General features: G+C 36.1%; 1 protein-coding gene across 7 annotated transcripts in view; it reads right to left on the bottom strand.

The window, feature by feature from the left end:
- Positions 1-18,099, bottom strand: part of ZCCHC7 (zinc finger CCHC-type containing 7) — a 248,229-nt gene that overhangs the window by 51,709 nt on the left and 178,421 nt on the right. For 3 of the 7 annotated variants that reach the window (XM_045882701.2, XM_045882700.2, XM_054509308.2), the window contains exons 3-5: positions 4,143-4,186; positions 2,795-2,920; positions 1,462-1,632 (exon numbers count right to left, since the gene is read on the bottom strand). In XM_045882701.2, coding sequence (XP_045738657.1) covers positions 1,462-1,632; positions 2,795-2,920; positions 4,143-4,186 — 341 coding nt within the window. The remainder of the gene's footprint in view (positions 1-1,461; positions 1,633-2,794; positions 2,921-4,142; positions 4,187-18,099) is intronic. The other 4 variants (XM_064579612.1, XM_064579613.1, XM_064579611.1 and 1 more) reach the window with 3 other exon arrangements.

Genomic DNA, 18,099 nt, shown 5'->3' with positions numbered 1-18,099 from the left:
TAGGCCCCTGAGACCATGACCTGAGCCAAAGGCAGAAGCATAACCGACTAAGCCCCTCAGGTGCCCCTGTTGAGAGCACTCTTAAACACATTTGGCAGGCGGATATATTAGTACTATTTATTTATTTAAGGTTTTATTTTAAGTAATCTCTACACCCAACATGGGGCTTTAACTTACAACCCCCGAGATCAAGAGTTGCATGCTCTACTGACTGAGCCAGTCAAGTGCCCCTACTGGCACCACCTTTTAGAAGAGCAACTGGACAATATTTATCCAGATATAAATGTATATATCCTTTAATTACACAATCCCACTTAGAATCTGACTTACTGAAATAATCTTACACACATACACACACACACATAAAGATATTTATTGTAGCACTGTCTGTTTTAAAAAATGGGCTGTAACTATAAATCTAGATGTATTGGTAGAGAAACTGCTGGGTAAACTGGTACATCCATACAGTGGAATAAAAGTTAGCCTTTGACAGGTAGATATGAGCTAATGCAGACATATACATTCATAAGGAATTAAGCAGAAAAAAGTCAAATTGTAGAACAATGTAGAGACAGTGACCCTATTTTTTGTTTAAAAAGACACTTTAAAAATTATAATCAGTAGTTGATATATTTACATGAGAAACATATATACCAAACACTCATATTCTAATAATGTTTTAATCTGAAATTCATCTCAATAGAAAGCCATATCACTTTTTTAGGCAAAAGGTTATAGGTATACTCCAATATAAATAAAATTAGAAAAATGTTTGTGCTTTGTATCATGTCTTTGTGAAGTATAAATTAAAAAGAAAAGATTCTTACTTTAAAAAAAAAACAACTTCTACAGCCTTTCTGGTCTTTGAAATTTTGACTAAAACTCCATATGAGGCAAAATGATGTCCAAAATAACAGTGTGCTAAAATTTAATGTGCTATAGGTAACTGAATGTCTTCTAAATTACTTTTGTTTTTTTTTAAATCTAAAAAGTGAACTAAGATAAGCAGATCTAAAGTATTGGTGCTTTTGTCCTTCTTGCTTAAGGCTATTATATCAGCAAGAGTCATCAATAAGCAGCATCAAACCAGGCTTCATATAGACCTCTGTATACAACTGCTAAGTAGGTATATATTTTCAGCTAACTATGAATGAATAGGTACATAAATTTTATTATTTTATTATTAATTACATACCTCTTTTATTTCAAACCTTTACTTGGCAAGCACATTAAGCGAAGGAGGCAAGCACAGGTTTACAGTATTTCTTGATGCTGCCTCCTGATGAACCATTCAGTAGGATCCCTATCAGAGCATTGCTTTAGATGATCAGTAGCCAAAGGGACATGGCTATCATCCCATATGGTATAGAATAAACATTCTTTCAGGTAGGCTGACTGATAGTTACAAATTGGCACACTGCCCCCAAAGTCTGACAAATCAGTTATATGCAGGATACTCACATCAGCATAGTGGCCTATCATATCACATCGGTCACATCGTTTTCTCCAGGAAGGCCTTTCAAGACATCTGTGAGTGGAAGACATAGGCAAAGAACAGCCTAAGCAAAAGCGGGCTGGGCAGGCATATTGGAGGTGTCCTCTCTCAGAACAGAGACAGCAGGGGCGGACTTTCTAGGTGGCAAACAGAAAACCTCTTTAGCAAAATAGTTTGGTCTCAGATAGAAGATTTTCTTTTTCTGTATAATTCCATAAAATTTATTTCCATTTTGAGACCCCAATGAAGGTCAAATCTTGAGTGTAACTGTAAAATCAAACAAAATGTCTGAAATCAGAGCTTTAACACAAACTATCTGTATTCTGTGGTTGCCAAAAAGGCTCATTGTGCATGTACTATTAACTGGCACCTACTTCTTATGCCTCATCTTGTAGGAACATTGACAAAGTGGATTGTGCCTGAGAGGGAAAGTTGAGGATCTGAAAGCTAAGTCATAGGAGGAACAGATACTGAAAGAGGTTGCTTTGCCTGGAGGACCAAAGACAAAGAGGAAACCTAAAAGCTGTCTCAAACATCTGAAAGACAATCATTTGGAAGAAGGAGTAGGTAAATGGAAGGAATGTTTCTTGAGGGCTTACTATGTGTCAGGGAACATCTAAGAACTTTAGTTCTGTGTTGTTCCAAAGGTTGATTTATCTGTTTAACATAATTTACACAATAAACATAGATAAATGCTTAAAATGATAACTTTCTAACAATGAAAATTATCCCACAATGAAAAAGCTGTCTGGAGCGCCTGTGTGGCTCAGTCGTTAAGCGTCTGCCTTCGGCTCAGGTCATGATCCCAGGGTTCTGGGATTGAGCCCCGCATCAGGCTACCTGCTCAGCGGGAAGCCTGCTTCTCCTTCTCCCACTCCCCCTGCTTGTGTTCCCTCTCTCACTGTGTCTCTCTCTGTCAAATAAATAAATAAAATATTAAAAAAAAAAGAAAAAGAAAAAGCTGTCTCATAAAGTAGAAGGTTTGGAAGTGAGAGGCGTCTCAGGAATCATTCGATTTAATCTCCTCATTTTATAGACAAGAAAACAGAGGCATAGAGGGTGAAATGATTTGCCTAAGGCTGTGCAACTACCAATGGACAGCTGAATTGATTCCAGGTTTTTCTGACTCTAACTTCATTGTTCCTTCTCTGCTACTATTCTAGGCTGTGACCCACATGAAAATGTAATGTGAAATCTACACACATATTATGCAAGACTTGAATTCTAAGGTTATAGGGGTCCACTCTTAAGATTTTGATTTTTAACAATGAGGAAAGAAACATTATGTATTTCACATACTTGTGGAAAGGGGCAGTTTTTCGATAAATGGCCACATTTGTCACAATTTCTACAGGTAACATTTTTGTTGGCTGAATAGTATCGGTGGGTCCATCTTCCAGATGATCTATTATTAACTATCTGGGCCTAAGGGGGGGAAAAAATCAATAATTAAAAAAAATATTTCACTCTGTTCAAAAGAATTAACAGCTATAGTCTATTTAATCTATAGAACCCAGCAACAGGGAACTTTTGTGTTCTTAAAAGAAGTTAGAAAAACTTAAAAGGGGTTGCCATGAAGACAACTCTGCTTCTTGTCTGTCCCCCCACCCCATTCTTTTACACTTCTCCATATGGTTCCATTTCTTTTGTACCTTTCTCTACTTACAGTTGAGGTCCAGTAGGGGTACTGATAGGCATCATTTAGACATTCTGGTGACATTCACAGGCAAAGATATTGCTGATTTCTATATATGAATGTATATCATATTTTTCTGAATGAGAAACTTGCTTAAATTTTTACCTAAGGGATTTTTAAAAATGTTTTTTGTCTTTGAAGTCATAAAACCACGTAACGACCGAACCCATTCTCTCTTTTGAACAGCCCAGGGTCACTGCCTATAAACTGGATTATAATTTCTACGAGACAATGAGATAATTTCCTTCCAATAGAGTACTTTTAAGATCTATTCTGCCTAGAGTAACCCAATTCTAGTTCTCCCATATTCTAGCCAAAATCTAGTGTCTTGCAAAAGATATTAGCAAAACATATCATATGGAATACCTAAAGGGGAATATGTAAATGCCAACCATGCTTTTATCTTGTTGGGTAGAATTTCATCTTTGAAAAAGCTTTTCATCTTTTACTTGTTATTCTGCTGGATTAACCAGGTAGGCCCCATGTAGACACAATCTAATGATCTCTTAAAACTTTTTTACTAAGTTGCAAAATTATTCTCTTTTCTAACCATCTGTCACAATTTAAGGCTAATAATTGACAAAGAAAAACACTTGCCACATCCTAAATATAGACTAACCATTTCCTTACACTGAAGAAGCAGTTATTTCCGGTGTTGATCTTTAGTGGTACCAGGCAATATGGGCTGAGAGGACTCACCATGGCAGAGAACAAACAGAAGGGAAAGGGGACTAAATCATTATGGCAATTAACTGACAAAAATCAAGGCTGAACCACACTTCTGACAAATTCAATCACCATATACTGAAATCAAACTTTTTCTTACAACATACTTGGACCACTGCTATCTCTAAAAAGTTTACTAAGTTATCATACTGAAGTGAAAGGAAACGTCAAATCAAAGGAATTTATTAATCTATTATTCATAACTTCAAAAAACAATTTTTTTACCTCTGCGTCTCTGTCACTGATGAACCAACTTACACCATCTTCTCCTACAAAACAAATAAAATGTTACTCAAATCTTGACACCTTAAAGCACTTATAGATTGACATTATTCAATTTGTCAGTACTGAAATTGGACCCCAAAGGTGTGGTGGGATATGTGAATACTTTAACCTCTTATCTTGGCTCCATATTACTTGTGTGGCTCTGAACAAATAGTTAACCTCTCTTAATCTCAATTTTTCTTACCTGTAAAATTCATGAGAATAATATTTGCCCCTTCTACCTAAAAAATACTTTTGAGACTCAAATGAGATACGTGAAAATGCTTTGAAAATCATCAAGCCATAAACAAATTTAAAAAAAAATCAGTGAAGAAACAAAAAACCCAGTAGCAGATGCAGAAAAAAAATCTTATCTCAACTTCCTTTATCTGATTAAAGCAGAGGTTTATGAAAGTCTGCAGGGCACCCCCACCCCCACCCCACCCAGGGTCTCTAGTCAGGGAAGTGACTGACTTTGGCTTCTAGAACATTCTGAAAACACCAAGTTGTAAAAACCAGCATCATCAAAACGTTCCATCCTTTGAAGCCCTAAATACTTGTGTTAAGTTGGTAAACAAACCTTTACCTCTGGCAACTGAGTTGAGTTGCTCATTACTGAGCGCTCCCACACTTTGTCTTTCCTCCTGTTAATCTCTGTATCACTCACTAGTTAGTTCGCATGCCTCCACCACTCAGACCCAAGAAGGCAGAGGAAAGGTTCTGCCTTCCAATATCAGTATTAACTATGTCTACTCGCTTCCCATTGTAGTTGACTTTCATTGTAACATTTTTAAAAACTGGACTTTGAATACAATCTCACAATTGGGGGCTAGAAATTTAGCACTGTATTTTGTAACAAACAGTGAAATAAAACAACAAATAAGGAGATCAAATACCTAGAAACCAATGACTGATCTAAAAATACAAATGTAAAAACCTAGGGGGCTTGGGAGCCCTACATTCCTCTGTATCAGCTGTTTTCTTCTCTTTGCTCTTTGCAAATGGCTGCTATTCCTCTGGTCCACTCATGAACAAGGAGGAAGGGACATATGACTAATGCAGAAGCTATGGTATCAACAAAGGATTGAAAGATTTTTTTCTCTCCTTGAAGCAAAGTCAAGATTTCTTCCTTCCTCCTATCTATTCCTCTTCTCTATCTCGAAAACGCAAATCAAGCTTGACTCTTCTTTGAAAGGAATTTTGAGGAGACGTGAAGTAATCTACATTTCCCCAGGCCTACCAGGAGTAAGTGTCTAGAGATACATTTAAAATAAACTAGTTTAACTAAGAAAACCAAAAGGCTGCTTTACAAAAAGACCAATCCATAGGACAGCAGAGATGCTGTGCAGATGATTATGTCCTTTGTAAAGTTTGGAGGCTGCATCCATACATGGAGCATGGAGAATACATTAAATAGCTATGCATCATCACCATCCACAACAGCATTCTTTTATTTAAAAGATCCATCTAAGGAGCATGCTCTGCTGTAAGTTTCAAAGCTGCCTTTTGTACCTCGATGTCCTTCATCTTTAAAATTCAAAATGACCATTAAAAATCACTTTAATTTAAAAAACTGCCTTAATATTGTCCTTAAAAAAAAAAAAACCCAAAAACCAGTGAAATGCAAAATAGCAATTACCACCCCCAATTCCAAATAAATTTACAGTTGAACAGAGAACAGTGAGAAAAGGGAAGGTCTGAGAGAGGAAGATCTGACTCCATTTAAATTGTTTCAACATTCCTGTGGGATTCAACAATATTCCAGGTTGTATATTAACTCCTCAGCAAGCTACAGTATATTCTTACTGCAGGAAATTTATCAACAGGTACACAAAACAGGTTTCGATTACAGATGAAATCAGACTTCTCAATGGTAAATGGAACAAAGACTCACCAGAAACACATGAGCCAACTCCTGGTGCTACCCAATGATTCCAGTTTTGGTTCGATCCTGGTAATAACAGTTGACTCCTGCCCTTTCTCTTTTATCTATCCTGTTTTCTTCTTAACTCCAAATCTCAAACTAATGGAAGCTTTGTCTAAGGGCAACTCATTAGAACCTCTACGTGCAGCCGATACTCCACTTTGTTAAATTCCTGGAATGGGACTTAGAAACCTGGGTTCCAGTCTTAACCCTATCTCTTATTTGCTGTGTGGCGCTGGGCAGGTTATTGACCTTCACTGGGCCTGTATAATAATGGGTTGGATTAAATGGCATCCATGGTACCGTCTAGCACTAAGTTTCTATGATTCTTTTGAATTTTCATTATTAAAATCAAATCCATTGTCCTCCATGCCTCTGCAACTGGCACAGGATGTCTTCCCTTAAAGACAACTTCCCACAGGGCCCAGAAGTACTCATCTTCCATGTGTTCACCACCCATTGCCATAGAATATAATATGGGATTGCCCTAAAGTGTAAAATTAGAATTGCCTTAAAGATGCCTAATATTAACTCTTAGCTGCCTTAGAGCCTTGTCTTGCTAATATCTGGGGCTGTGATTTTTTTCAAACATCAGAATTGTAATCAAAGCAATAGCTGGAAACTCCTTTGCATCAAATCAACTCAGTGCAACAAACACACTGAAAGGTTACAATGAGCAAGGTGCTATATGGTAAACCAAGAGGAAAAAGCTTATAATTTAGTAAAGAAGACAAATGAAAGAAGAAGAAAGGAGTAAGAGAAGACCAAACAAAATTCTACAGTAAATTTAGAGGAAGAATAGACAATGTCTGAATTTAGGGGAAAAAGGGGAAAAAAGTCACAGAAGACTGTGCTATAAAGAAAACTTTATTAAAGTATAATTTATATATTACAAAATATACCCATGTAAAAAATATAATATGATGTATTTTGACAAATGTACACACCTGTGTAACCACCACAACAATCAAAAATAGCACATTTCCACCATCCCAAAATGTTACCTTGTGCATATTTGCAGTTGATCCTCCACCCCAGGGCAACCACTGATTTGCTTTCTGTCACCATAGATTTGCTTTGCCTGTTCTAGGACTGTATATAATTAGCATCATATATTATGTACCATTTTGTGTTTGGCTTCTTTCACTCTGATTATTTCTTTTTAATTGACATAAGTTTTTCATTTGCCTTGAGAAAATACCTAGGAGTAGAATTATTGGATATAGTTAAGTGTATCTTTACCTTTATATGAAACTGGCAAATTTTTCCAAAGTGGTTCTGTCATTTCACATTCCCATCAGCAATGTATGAGAATTCCATAGTTTCATAATCTCACCAATACTTAAAACTGTCTTTTCAATTTTAGTCTTTGAATGCATATGCAGTAATGCATTAAGATTTTAATGAGCATTATTCTGATAACTAATGATGCTAAGCATTTTTTCATGTATTTATTTGCCATTCATACATCTTCTTTCAAAAACTATTTGAATTTTTAGCATTGATTGATTGATTGGATTGTAGGCTACACATCCAGTGTGGAGCCCAATATGGGGCCCGATCTCACGACCCTGAGATCAAGACCTAAGCTGAGATCAAGAGTCAGACACTTAACTGACTGAGCCACCTAGGCACCTCTTAGCTTGTTTTTAAATTGAGTGGTTTTTTATTTTTATTTTTTGAGGGGAGTGAAGGACGTTGTCTTTCTTTGATCGAATTAGAGGAGTCCTTTATATATTCTACATAGCAGTCTTTTATCAGACATGCGTTTGCAAATATTTTCTCCCAGTGTGGCTTGCTTTTTTCATTTTTTTAAAGAGTTTTCAGAAAAGCAAAACTAATAAATCTGACAACTTTTCCCTTTATGGTTTTCTATGTCCAGAGAAATCTCCCTATGCAAGGTTACAAAAGCAAGCGCTTTTTATGTTTTCTTCTAAAATTCTATAGTTTTAGCTTTTTATACTTAGTTATTACCCATTTCTCCCCATACGAATATCCTGTAGTTTCAGCATCATTTGTTGAAAAAATACCCTTTCTTCATTGAGTTGCCTTACCAACTTTGTTGACCAACATGCAGGTCAATTTCTAGAAGTTCTAGTATGTTACATTGAGCTACAGGTCTATCATTATACCATATTACAACTTTACTTTAAAAACCTAAAATCATGTAGAGTAAGTTTTCCAACTTTTGTGTTCTTTTTCAAGATTGCTCTGGCTATCCTTTGATTTCTGTATAAATTTAAACTTGCATTTTTTTTCTCTTTAAAGTAAGCTCTACAGCCAATGTGAGGCTTGAACTCATGACTGACCCCAAGATTAAGAGTCACCAGAGTACTGACTGAGCCAGCCAGGGGCCCTTGATTTCTGTATACATTTTAGAATATAATTTCTACAAAAAAAGCCTGATGGGATTTTGATTGGTATTGTGCTACATCTATAGATCAGCCTGGAAAGTTACTTTAACAATATCAAGTTTTCTAAAACATGAATATGGTATATCTCTTCACTGGTCTTTTTCTCAGCAATGTTTTATGGGTTTCTGTGGACAGGTCTTGCATATATTTTACTAAATTTATCCCTCAGTAGTTCATGTTTCTTCCTGTTACTGAAAAAAAATTTTTAAATAACATCTAAATTAATTTTAAATTATTTTTTTAATTTCATTTTCAATTTCTGATTACAAGTTTATAGAAATATAGTTGGTTTTTGTTTATTCACCTTGCATCCTGCAAATCTGCTAAATTCACTTAGTGCTAGAAGCTTTTTGTAGATTCCTCCCAGTTTTCTATACACACTATCATTTCACCTGTGAATAAAGACAGTTTCATCACCTCCTTTCTAATCTGTATGCCTTTTATTGCTTTTTCTTACCTCAATGCATTATAAAGGACTTCCAGGTGTAATAGTATTTTAAGTGGTGACAGAAGATAATCTTTGTTTTGTTCCAATAGGGTGAAAAATTCAGTCTTTCTAAATTAAGCAAACTGCTGTAGATTTTTCATTAACAGGTTGAGGAAATTCAAAAGAATTCAAAAGAATTTCCTACTTTTCCTACTCTCCTGAGTTTTTAATATGATTGTATTTTAAATTTTATTATATGCCTTTTCTGCATCAACTGAGATGGCCCCATGGTTTTTCCTCTTTCTGTTAATATGGTGAATGACAGTGGTTCATTTTCAAATAACCTGGCCTTGTATTCTGGGATTAACACCATTTGGTTAGGATGTATTATGCTTTACAATATACTATATAATTCAATTTGTTAGTATTTTATTAAGAATATTTACATCTGTGTTCATGAAGGATACTGATTTATACTTTTCTTACAATGTCTTTGTCTGGTTTTGATATTGGGGTAAAACTGGCCTCATAAGAATTGGGAAGTGTTGGGGAGAGTTTGTGCAGAACTGGTATTATTTCTTCCTTAAATATCTGATAGAATTCACCAGTGAAGTCATCTAGGCTGGAGTTTTCCTTGTTGTGAGCCAGGAATTTTACTTGCAGGGAGGTTCTAAAAATAGTAATAAAAATAGTAATTCTACTCCTTTAGTAGGTATGGAGCTATTCACATCTTCTAGTTCTGCTTGGGCCAGTTTTGGTAATCTGTGACTTTCAAAGAATTTGTCTATTACTTCTAAATTGTTGAAATTATCAGCATAAATGTCCATAACAGACTCTTATTCTTTCCCTTTGATTTAGCTAATTTGTACTTAAGCTCATCCAGCACGTTTTTTATCTCAAATACTGTATATTTCAGTTCTAAAAGATCCATTTGGTTCTTTTTTTAGATCTTCCATTTCTCTTATATTTTTTTCTTTAAACCTCAGTGTATATTTTTAATAGCTGCTTTAAAGTTCTTTCTAGTAATTTCATCATCTCTGTAATTTCTAGGTTTCTTTTATTTGACTGATTTTTCTCCTGGTTATGAGTGACATTGTCCCTTGTATGCCTAGTAACTTTTTTTCTTGGATGTTAGTTATTGTAAATGGTACACTGTTGAATGTCTCAATTTTGTTTTCTTACTTTAAAGTGTTAGACTCTGTTTTGACAAGCAGTTAAGTAAATTTCAGATTAGCTTGACTCTTTTGAGACCTTTAAAGCTTTGTTAGGGTAGGTCCACAGTAGAGCTAATATACTCTAGAGCTAATTTAGCCCTACTTAACTAAGATGTACCTTCTGAGGTTTCTATTAAATGTTCCAGGTTTTCCACACTCTCTCTTCACTTTGGCTCAGTTTATAGACAGTAGGCTTTTGTCCAAGTCTAGTGGAGTTGGACCTACCTGTGCACAGGTAGGAACACAGTATCCTTGGTGTTCATGGGCAACCCTATGCAGATTTCTGGAGTTCTTTCCCTCCGCAGTTCCTTCCCTCCAGTACTCTGCCCCACAAAGTACAGCTTCCTTAGCCTCTCTAAACTCTGATCTCTGCTTCTCATCTTAGTGAGGCTGTAGTTCTGTGCTTGGGTTCCCTCTTTCGGCACCATAATACAGTGTCTAGGCAGAAATTTAGGTTGATTATAGGGTACATCTTGTTTGCTTCCATATTCTCATGAATCATGGCCCAGTACTGCCTGTTGTCTATATTCATCTTTCCCTTTAAACCTCTGTGTATATTGATAATATATAAACAACTCCTGATAATAGTTGTTTTAAAGTCCTTTTCTGCTAATTTCATCATTTCTTGTCAGGTAGGCAAGTCTGGTATAAGTTTACACAATTTACCTGGAAGGGAAAGTCCTATACAGGATTTTAATAGATGGAGATGAGAGAGAACGCCAGTAAAAAGGAAAGGCACACACAACAGAATGGAAGAGGTAAAAGGATACAGCAAACAATACAGTTTAATTGGAAGAGGTAATGGTAATTTCTTTATTAAGAATTGTCATAGACCTTTTTATATATATGAGAATACTAAGCATTAAATATTATTACTTACAAGACACCTTTTACCTCAAACACATATGAATACTTAATATTATATCTATTCTTCCAACTAAGAAAATTTCCATGTCCTTTTCTGGTTTAACTTTAAATACCTTTACTTACGACTGTGTGAGCTCTCCACAAGGAACAGCACAGCAGGCCTCTTTCTACCAGACTACTAATATTGAAGGCAGAGATAATAAGACAGTATTACAGTGTTCTCTGTAACAACATCCAGAACACTTCACCTCTTCTGAAATAACTTTCAAAACAAAAAAGTAAGCCCATAACCTTACACATATTTTACACATCTTCTCCTATTTCTGGAACTATTCTGCTATCTTAATTACACACACACACACACACACACACTTTCTCTCCCTATTACTGCATGGTAATAAATGTAAACACCTTTCATATTTATATGGTGATTCAGAGTCTATAAATTGTTTTAAATATACATTTTATCCCCAGTACCCTGTATGTTATGATTACACAAATATTCACTTTTTTATGTGTAGTACTTTCTACAAGAAATGGCAATTGGTGCTTTCTGTAAAAGGTAGTGCTAAGGTAGCTATTTACCCATAAGACTGCATTCAGTTTTCAAAGGATGTAAGGGTTTGGACTAGATTTCTTAGGAGCAAAGCCAGTTCCCGCTCTGCCTCAGTTACATTAGCCTACATTCTGGTGGGTGGGAACAGCTGAAGATCATTCCGTTGCTGAGAGCAGCCAAAGACAATTATAGAGCTGGTTCTCTCTATCTTTTGGAGTAATATGACAGAAAACAGGAGTTAATAAAATGTATTCCAAATATTACAGAAGAACTCAGTTGGTTATTTGCAGTGCAGGTGCCAGGTTCTGAGAAGAATCTTTTCCTGAGCCCAATACCCCTGTAGCTCCTTCTTATAAGGAAGCCCGAGATGCCTTATATTTTCTAGATATCCCAATTTCTAACACCTAAAATTATAAGTCTCATTAGATTTCAGTGAAAAGGTATGTAGGTATGATTTTCTTAGCATAAAATGGGCTTGAATATTCAGCAAATCAGATATTAAAAACTTATTTTCCCTATTATTTAAGAGTGTGAATGTGGGGCACCTGGCTAGCTCAGTCAGTAGAGCATGGGGCTCTTGATCTCAGGGTTGTGAGTTCAAGCCCCACACTGGGTGTGGAGCCTACTTAAAAAAAAAAAAAAAAAGAATGTAAATGCGACTTTCCTCAATGTGTAAAATGTTTTCATTTAATGCAGCGTTGAGTTAATTTTCAACAAATATTTACTGAATATTTCTCATTGTAAAAGACAGTATAGGAGACAGAAAGATGACTAAGGCATAGTGCTTGCCCTCAAGGAACTTACCACAGAGTAATATGTACATCTTTGGGTGAAACTGTGCCCAAAGCACTACTGTGCTAAAGTAAATAACCATGATAATTTCATTTTTTAAAATAGAAAGATGAGGGGCTCAGTCAGTTAAGTGTCTGCCTTTGGCTCAGGTCATGATCGCAAGGTCCTGGGATCAAGCCCCACATTGGGCTCCCCACTCAGTGGGGAGTCTGCTTCTCCCTCTGCCCCTCCCCCTGAGTGCACACACACTCTCTCTCTCTCAAATAAATAAAATCTTTAAAAAAATAAAATAGAGGGCGCCTGGGTGGCTCAGTTGGTTAAGCGACTGCCTTCGGCTCAGGTCATGATCCTGGAGTCCCGGGATCGAGTCCCACATCAGGCTCCCTGCTCAGCAGGGAGTCTGCTTCTCCCTCTGACCCTCCTCCCTCTCCTGCTGTCTCTCATTCTCTCTCTCTCAAATAAATTAATAAAATCTTTTAAAAAATAAAAAATAAAAAAAAGTAAAATAGAAAGATGATTAATCAAGTTTTAAAGATTAAAAAGTCCACTATTATTTAGGGAATGGGTTATTTAACAAGAAAATACTGAATTCTACTAATGAGCAATTAACTTAGGATGACTGTATCACCAAAATGGTCTTCTTTATAATTCTAAGTTTGTAAGACCTTTAGCAAGTGTTTTCTCCCCAAATAACCTGTAAGTCTATAGACAGCTCACAACTGGGGACTAGGGCAAAAAAGACAATGGTTGTTATATACCTGCAATTCCTAAGGAATCAAGATTTTGGGCTTTCTCAGTATTCTCTCACTTGCAGGGTACAGACAAAACTCTGACTTGCACGAGATGGCATTTTTTTCACTCCTCTAGAACACAGTGAAATGATCAAGAAAAGAAAGAAAAGTGGAGAAGGTTGTGAATAAGCCTCCCACCAGATAACCTGAGGTTAAATAATTTGGCAGTTATAGCATTGAAGGCATATTAATAATACTACAATTCTGAATTTTTGCCCACACTCCCTTTTTACATACCTAATATTTTAAACTAAAAGGTCCTACTGTTTGTAAAGTAACACTCCCAGTTCTTTGCCCTTTCTGTACTTTTGCTCATTTTACCCCCTTGATCTCCAACACTGTCTCCCTCTTTGCCCAATTTTCCACTTAACCCAGTGCAATTTCCATGACTACAAATTCTAAATGTCCTTTGAAGGCTGAGCTCCTCATAGCTAATGTATGTGGGTAATATTCAGTACTTCTCTCTCACTTGACCTCTGTGAGCAGTTACAGTTCTCATGGTTGATATAACAAAATACTTTCCCAGTTCTTACCCCCCTTCAGTTTCCTCTTCCTTCACTGGTTACTTGGTACGCTCCACTCTTTCTCTCCTCCTAGATTCGTAGTCCCAGCTCATGTCAGACATGTCCATGGAGAAAAGCCCCTAATCTGTCTCTCTAGACCGGATCTTTTCCTGAGTTCCTGATCTACTGGACATATAGATTAGACATCTTGCAGGTAACTCAAACTCATAATCATTAAAAATGAATTCTTCATTTTCTCCCCATTCCTTGCATTTCTCGCTCTTAAAAACAGACAAAAACTTACATCTCCTTCCTGTATCTTCTATCTCAATAAGATGTCTCAATGTATTTTCCATATAAAAAACCTCAACTCTTCCCTCTCACCTTTCAAATAATTACTTATCAAATCCTGTAAATTCTCTCTCCATCACAGCCTCAATACCATTACATTGGCCCACTGATAACTTAGTTTCTCAGCTAGATGATTAATAACTTCTGACTATCTCTAACACCACAACTCATTTTCCATTCCACTGCTACTGGAATGCTTTTATTTTTTACAACATTAGTTTCAGGTGTACAACATAATGATTTGATATCTGTATATACTACGAATGGAATTTCTAAAATGGAAATATGAATACATTCTCTCCTGAATGGTCCCTTGATGCCTACAGGATAAACTTAAAACTTCCTTTGTATGCCACATAATGCCTTCCATGATTTGGTCCTCACCTGTTTCTCTGGCTTCATCTTCCTGATCTCAGTGCTCCAACTAAGCTTAATAATTTCCTCAATATGTCCTGTTGTTCTCTGCAACTATGCCAATGCATGTGTTCCCTGGAACACAAGCCGCCCCCAACTTCACAACATGGAATTAGGACTTGGTCTTCAAGTCATTCATCATGTGCTATCTCCTTCATTGAAGTCTTCCCTGATAACCCTTCAAAAGCAAAGATGATCACTCTCAACTTTGTAACATCCTAGACTTTGACCATGTCGTTTCTATCTTTGTATCTTCCAAAGCAGGACTGTTTAGTTATCATAGGTACTCAGGTTTACTGAATTACTTAAGTAACATTTCCTCTTTTGATTTCACTCTGGTAGAAGTATTTTCTCCCTCCCTATAAACCTTATTTATCTCTTAGAGACTATTAGGCACTTCCAACCTTGTGTTTACAGCTATATTAATAAATATTTTACTTCCCTCACTACATTGTTAAGTTCTCTACATACCTCTATGGACCATCTGTTTTTATCCATCTATCCAGTTATCAGCATGACATCTTGCATACTCTGAATTACATTAGAAAAAATAATTTGAAAAAAAAAAGGAAACATTAATATGCACACTTGTGTGAGTAAACACTGTTCTGAACTGGGGGTAAATAAGCCAACAGCCAATTTCACGGGTTGTCACTGTACATACACATGTTCATTGAGACAATTCTTGGGGAACCTGGGTTGTTAGAGCATGTGACTCTTGATCTCAGGGTTCTGAGTTCGAGCCCCATGTTGGGTGGAGAGATTATAAATAAATAAAAACTTAAAAAAAAAAGATGATTCTCTATGACTAAAAAAACCAAAAGACTTGGAATTTCTGTAGTAAAAAATTCTAGGAACTATAAAATACTTTAAAAATCACTGCTATTGAATAAAATCACTTGGCAGACACAGGATCCACATGAAATATAAGATAACTGGACATTTATAAATAATCATACCTATACCTAGCCAGTGTTTATGGAATAAAGATCACAAAGATGAAGTTGCCAGATATTTATGTCATATCCTTTCCTAAGCCTAATTCCACTACACCAGATTTCCCCCTGGGATCTTCTCATTTTGGATAAGCAACTGAATCAGCCACAAATGAAGTTACTATTCCCAACTTCATCAGCAGCATCTGTTATTTCAACGGAAACTTTTGAAATACATACAATGCCACATGCAAATCCCCTGAGGGTTGAGCCACTTTATTCACTTACATTCTTCTCAAACTGCTCTTTATTTCTGTCTCTTATTTATATCTTTCCATTTCACATTGGTCACAAAACCATTTTAAGTCATTAAAATTTTGCAGTGTTTAACTACCATTAGTTTAAATAAAACAAATTTTATTAGAACAATTTGCAAGTTAGGCATCAAATTGTTCCTCTTATTTTAAATCATATTAAATTTACCAGAAACAATCTATATTTTTAAATGTGTATAAACGATAAATGGGGATTTAGCTCTTCTTTTTTTAGAGGTAGAGGAGGAAGAAGAAAGAGGAAATAAATACAGGTGCTTAGCACAGGGTTATATAGAGCTCCTGCAAAGTTATCTGTCACATAAAAGCTTTTGTATTATCTCCAAAGAGACACAGAGTTCTCTCTCATCTCCCAGTCCCTCCTAAAGATTTGTCAATGAAATTACCTGGTTAAGAAATATTTATTTAGAAATTTAAAAAAACCCTCGTATTAAACTGACAAGAATAGAAAGGGAAAAATTATCAACAGAAACAGTTAATACTATACGATTATGGGAGCTGTTTTTTCTTCTTTTAAAGATATCTACTGGGGCGCCTGGGTGGCTCAGTCGTTAAGTGTCTACCTTCAGCTCAGGTCATGATCCCGGGGTCCTGGGATAGAGTCCCGCATCAGGCTCCCTGCTTAGCAGGGAGTCTGCTTCTCCCTCTGCCCTTCACCCACTGGTGCTCTCTCTTGCACTCTCTCTCTCAAATAAATAAAATCTTAAAAAAAAAAGGGAGACTTAAAGGCTATATAAATTTGGTATCTATGTCTTTCAGTAATCCTTCTAATTCTGTTTTACACTTCCTAGTCTCCTTTCTAAATCTTTTTTTGTTTTCTTTACCTATCATTAACTTGTGTGTAAGCACATGCATTTTCTTCAACATCTGGTTCTTGGTTCACTCCCTCCTTGGTAAAACAAGTCACTCCACAACAATTCATTTTTATTATTTTGGGGGGTCATATTTTCTTCAAATCTTTCCCCACATCTTAAGACCAAACATGTCCAGGCTTACGTTTATAACTGCTTACAGGATATAACATAAATGATTATAGTAGTCATTGCAAACATAACACATCCGAAGAAAAACTCATCTTCACAATCACAATTGAAATGGCTCAAATACTTTCTTCCCTGTTGTTATTAATGGCTCAAAACACAGATTCATTTTCATCCTAACCCAATGTTTCACTCTCATTATCCAAACAGGCCAGGTCTTAACAATTCTATAGTATCTACCTTTAAAATGTCTCTCTAAGCCAATATTCTGGTTTCCCTCCAGTCATCATTGTTCCTCACCTCAAATCTAGGAGGTGCTCCTGTGCCTTCAACTTCATTTGATACATATCAGCCAGATTTTCTCTTTAAAGGGATAATTTCATATTTTATTATTAATTTTTATCAAAGTAACACATGCATATGGTTTTCAAAGCTCTAATACTAAAAAAGCATGTAAGAAAAAAACAGCAGTTCTCTCCTCCCTATTCCAGCACGCACTCCTCCAGAGGCACTTTCAAGTCTTTAGCTATTTCTTTTGGTACTCATCTAGATACTTCTAAATAATATTCCTTCTGCTCCTTATGGATTTATCTATTTTTAAAATTTATTTTTATTTAGGTCCTCTGGGTGGCTCAGTTGGTTAAGCATCTGCTTTCAGCTCGGGTCATGATCCCTGCACTGGGTTCCCTGCTCAGTGGGGAGCCTGCTTCTCCCCCTCCTCTTCGATCTTGCTCTCTCTCACTATCTCTCTCTCTCAAATAAATAAAATCTTTAAAAATTTTTTATTTTTATTTGAGAGAGAAAGAGCAAGCAAGCTGGGAGAGGAGCAGAGGAAGAGGAAAAGAATCTCAAGCGGACTCTCCACTGAGCCCTAAGAAGGGCTCAATCCCAGGACCCTGAGGTCATTACCTGACCCTAAATCAAGAGTCAGATGCTTAACCAACTGAGCCACACAGGTGCTCCTGGATTTATCCATTTTAAACATTAGTATCTAAATTCCTAATAAAGTAAGAGGATTTACTTTTCTTATAACATTCTATCTGAATTTCTTCTCCCTCCATCCCTTTTCTCAGGTTAAGATAATATTCATCTTATGACCATGTAGTAGTATATTGTTTCCTTTCTTACACAATGCTTTAATTTTCCTGTATTTAATACCAGCCTAGTTGTTTCATTTACTTGGCCTGAAAGTCGACTTACTACCATGCTAGCCACTAGCACCTTGTCTCTCTAAAAGGTCCTACTGATATCTCCAGGATTAGGGAAGTGCCTGTTCATTATGTGTCTGCTGCATTACAAAAGTCATCACCCATCATAAGGGTCTAATGGACCCATTTAATAATTTATCTCACAAATAATTTACAGAGACTAAAGAGATAATGAATAACAATTTTATTAGAAATCCTAATAAGAATTTA

This window comes from Mirounga angustirostris, unplaced genomic scaffold (genome assembly GCF_029215605.1).
Source record: "Mirounga angustirostris isolate CCGP_5_RB_7025 unplaced genomic scaffold, mMirAng1.0.hap1 SCAF_15, whole genome shotgun sequence".
NCBI lineage: Eukaryota > Metazoa > Chordata > Mammalia > Carnivora > Phocidae > Mirounga > Mirounga angustirostris.
The sequence above is the reverse complement of the archived record's forward strand: the minus strand, read 5'-3'. Positions and strand labels throughout refer to the sequence as shown.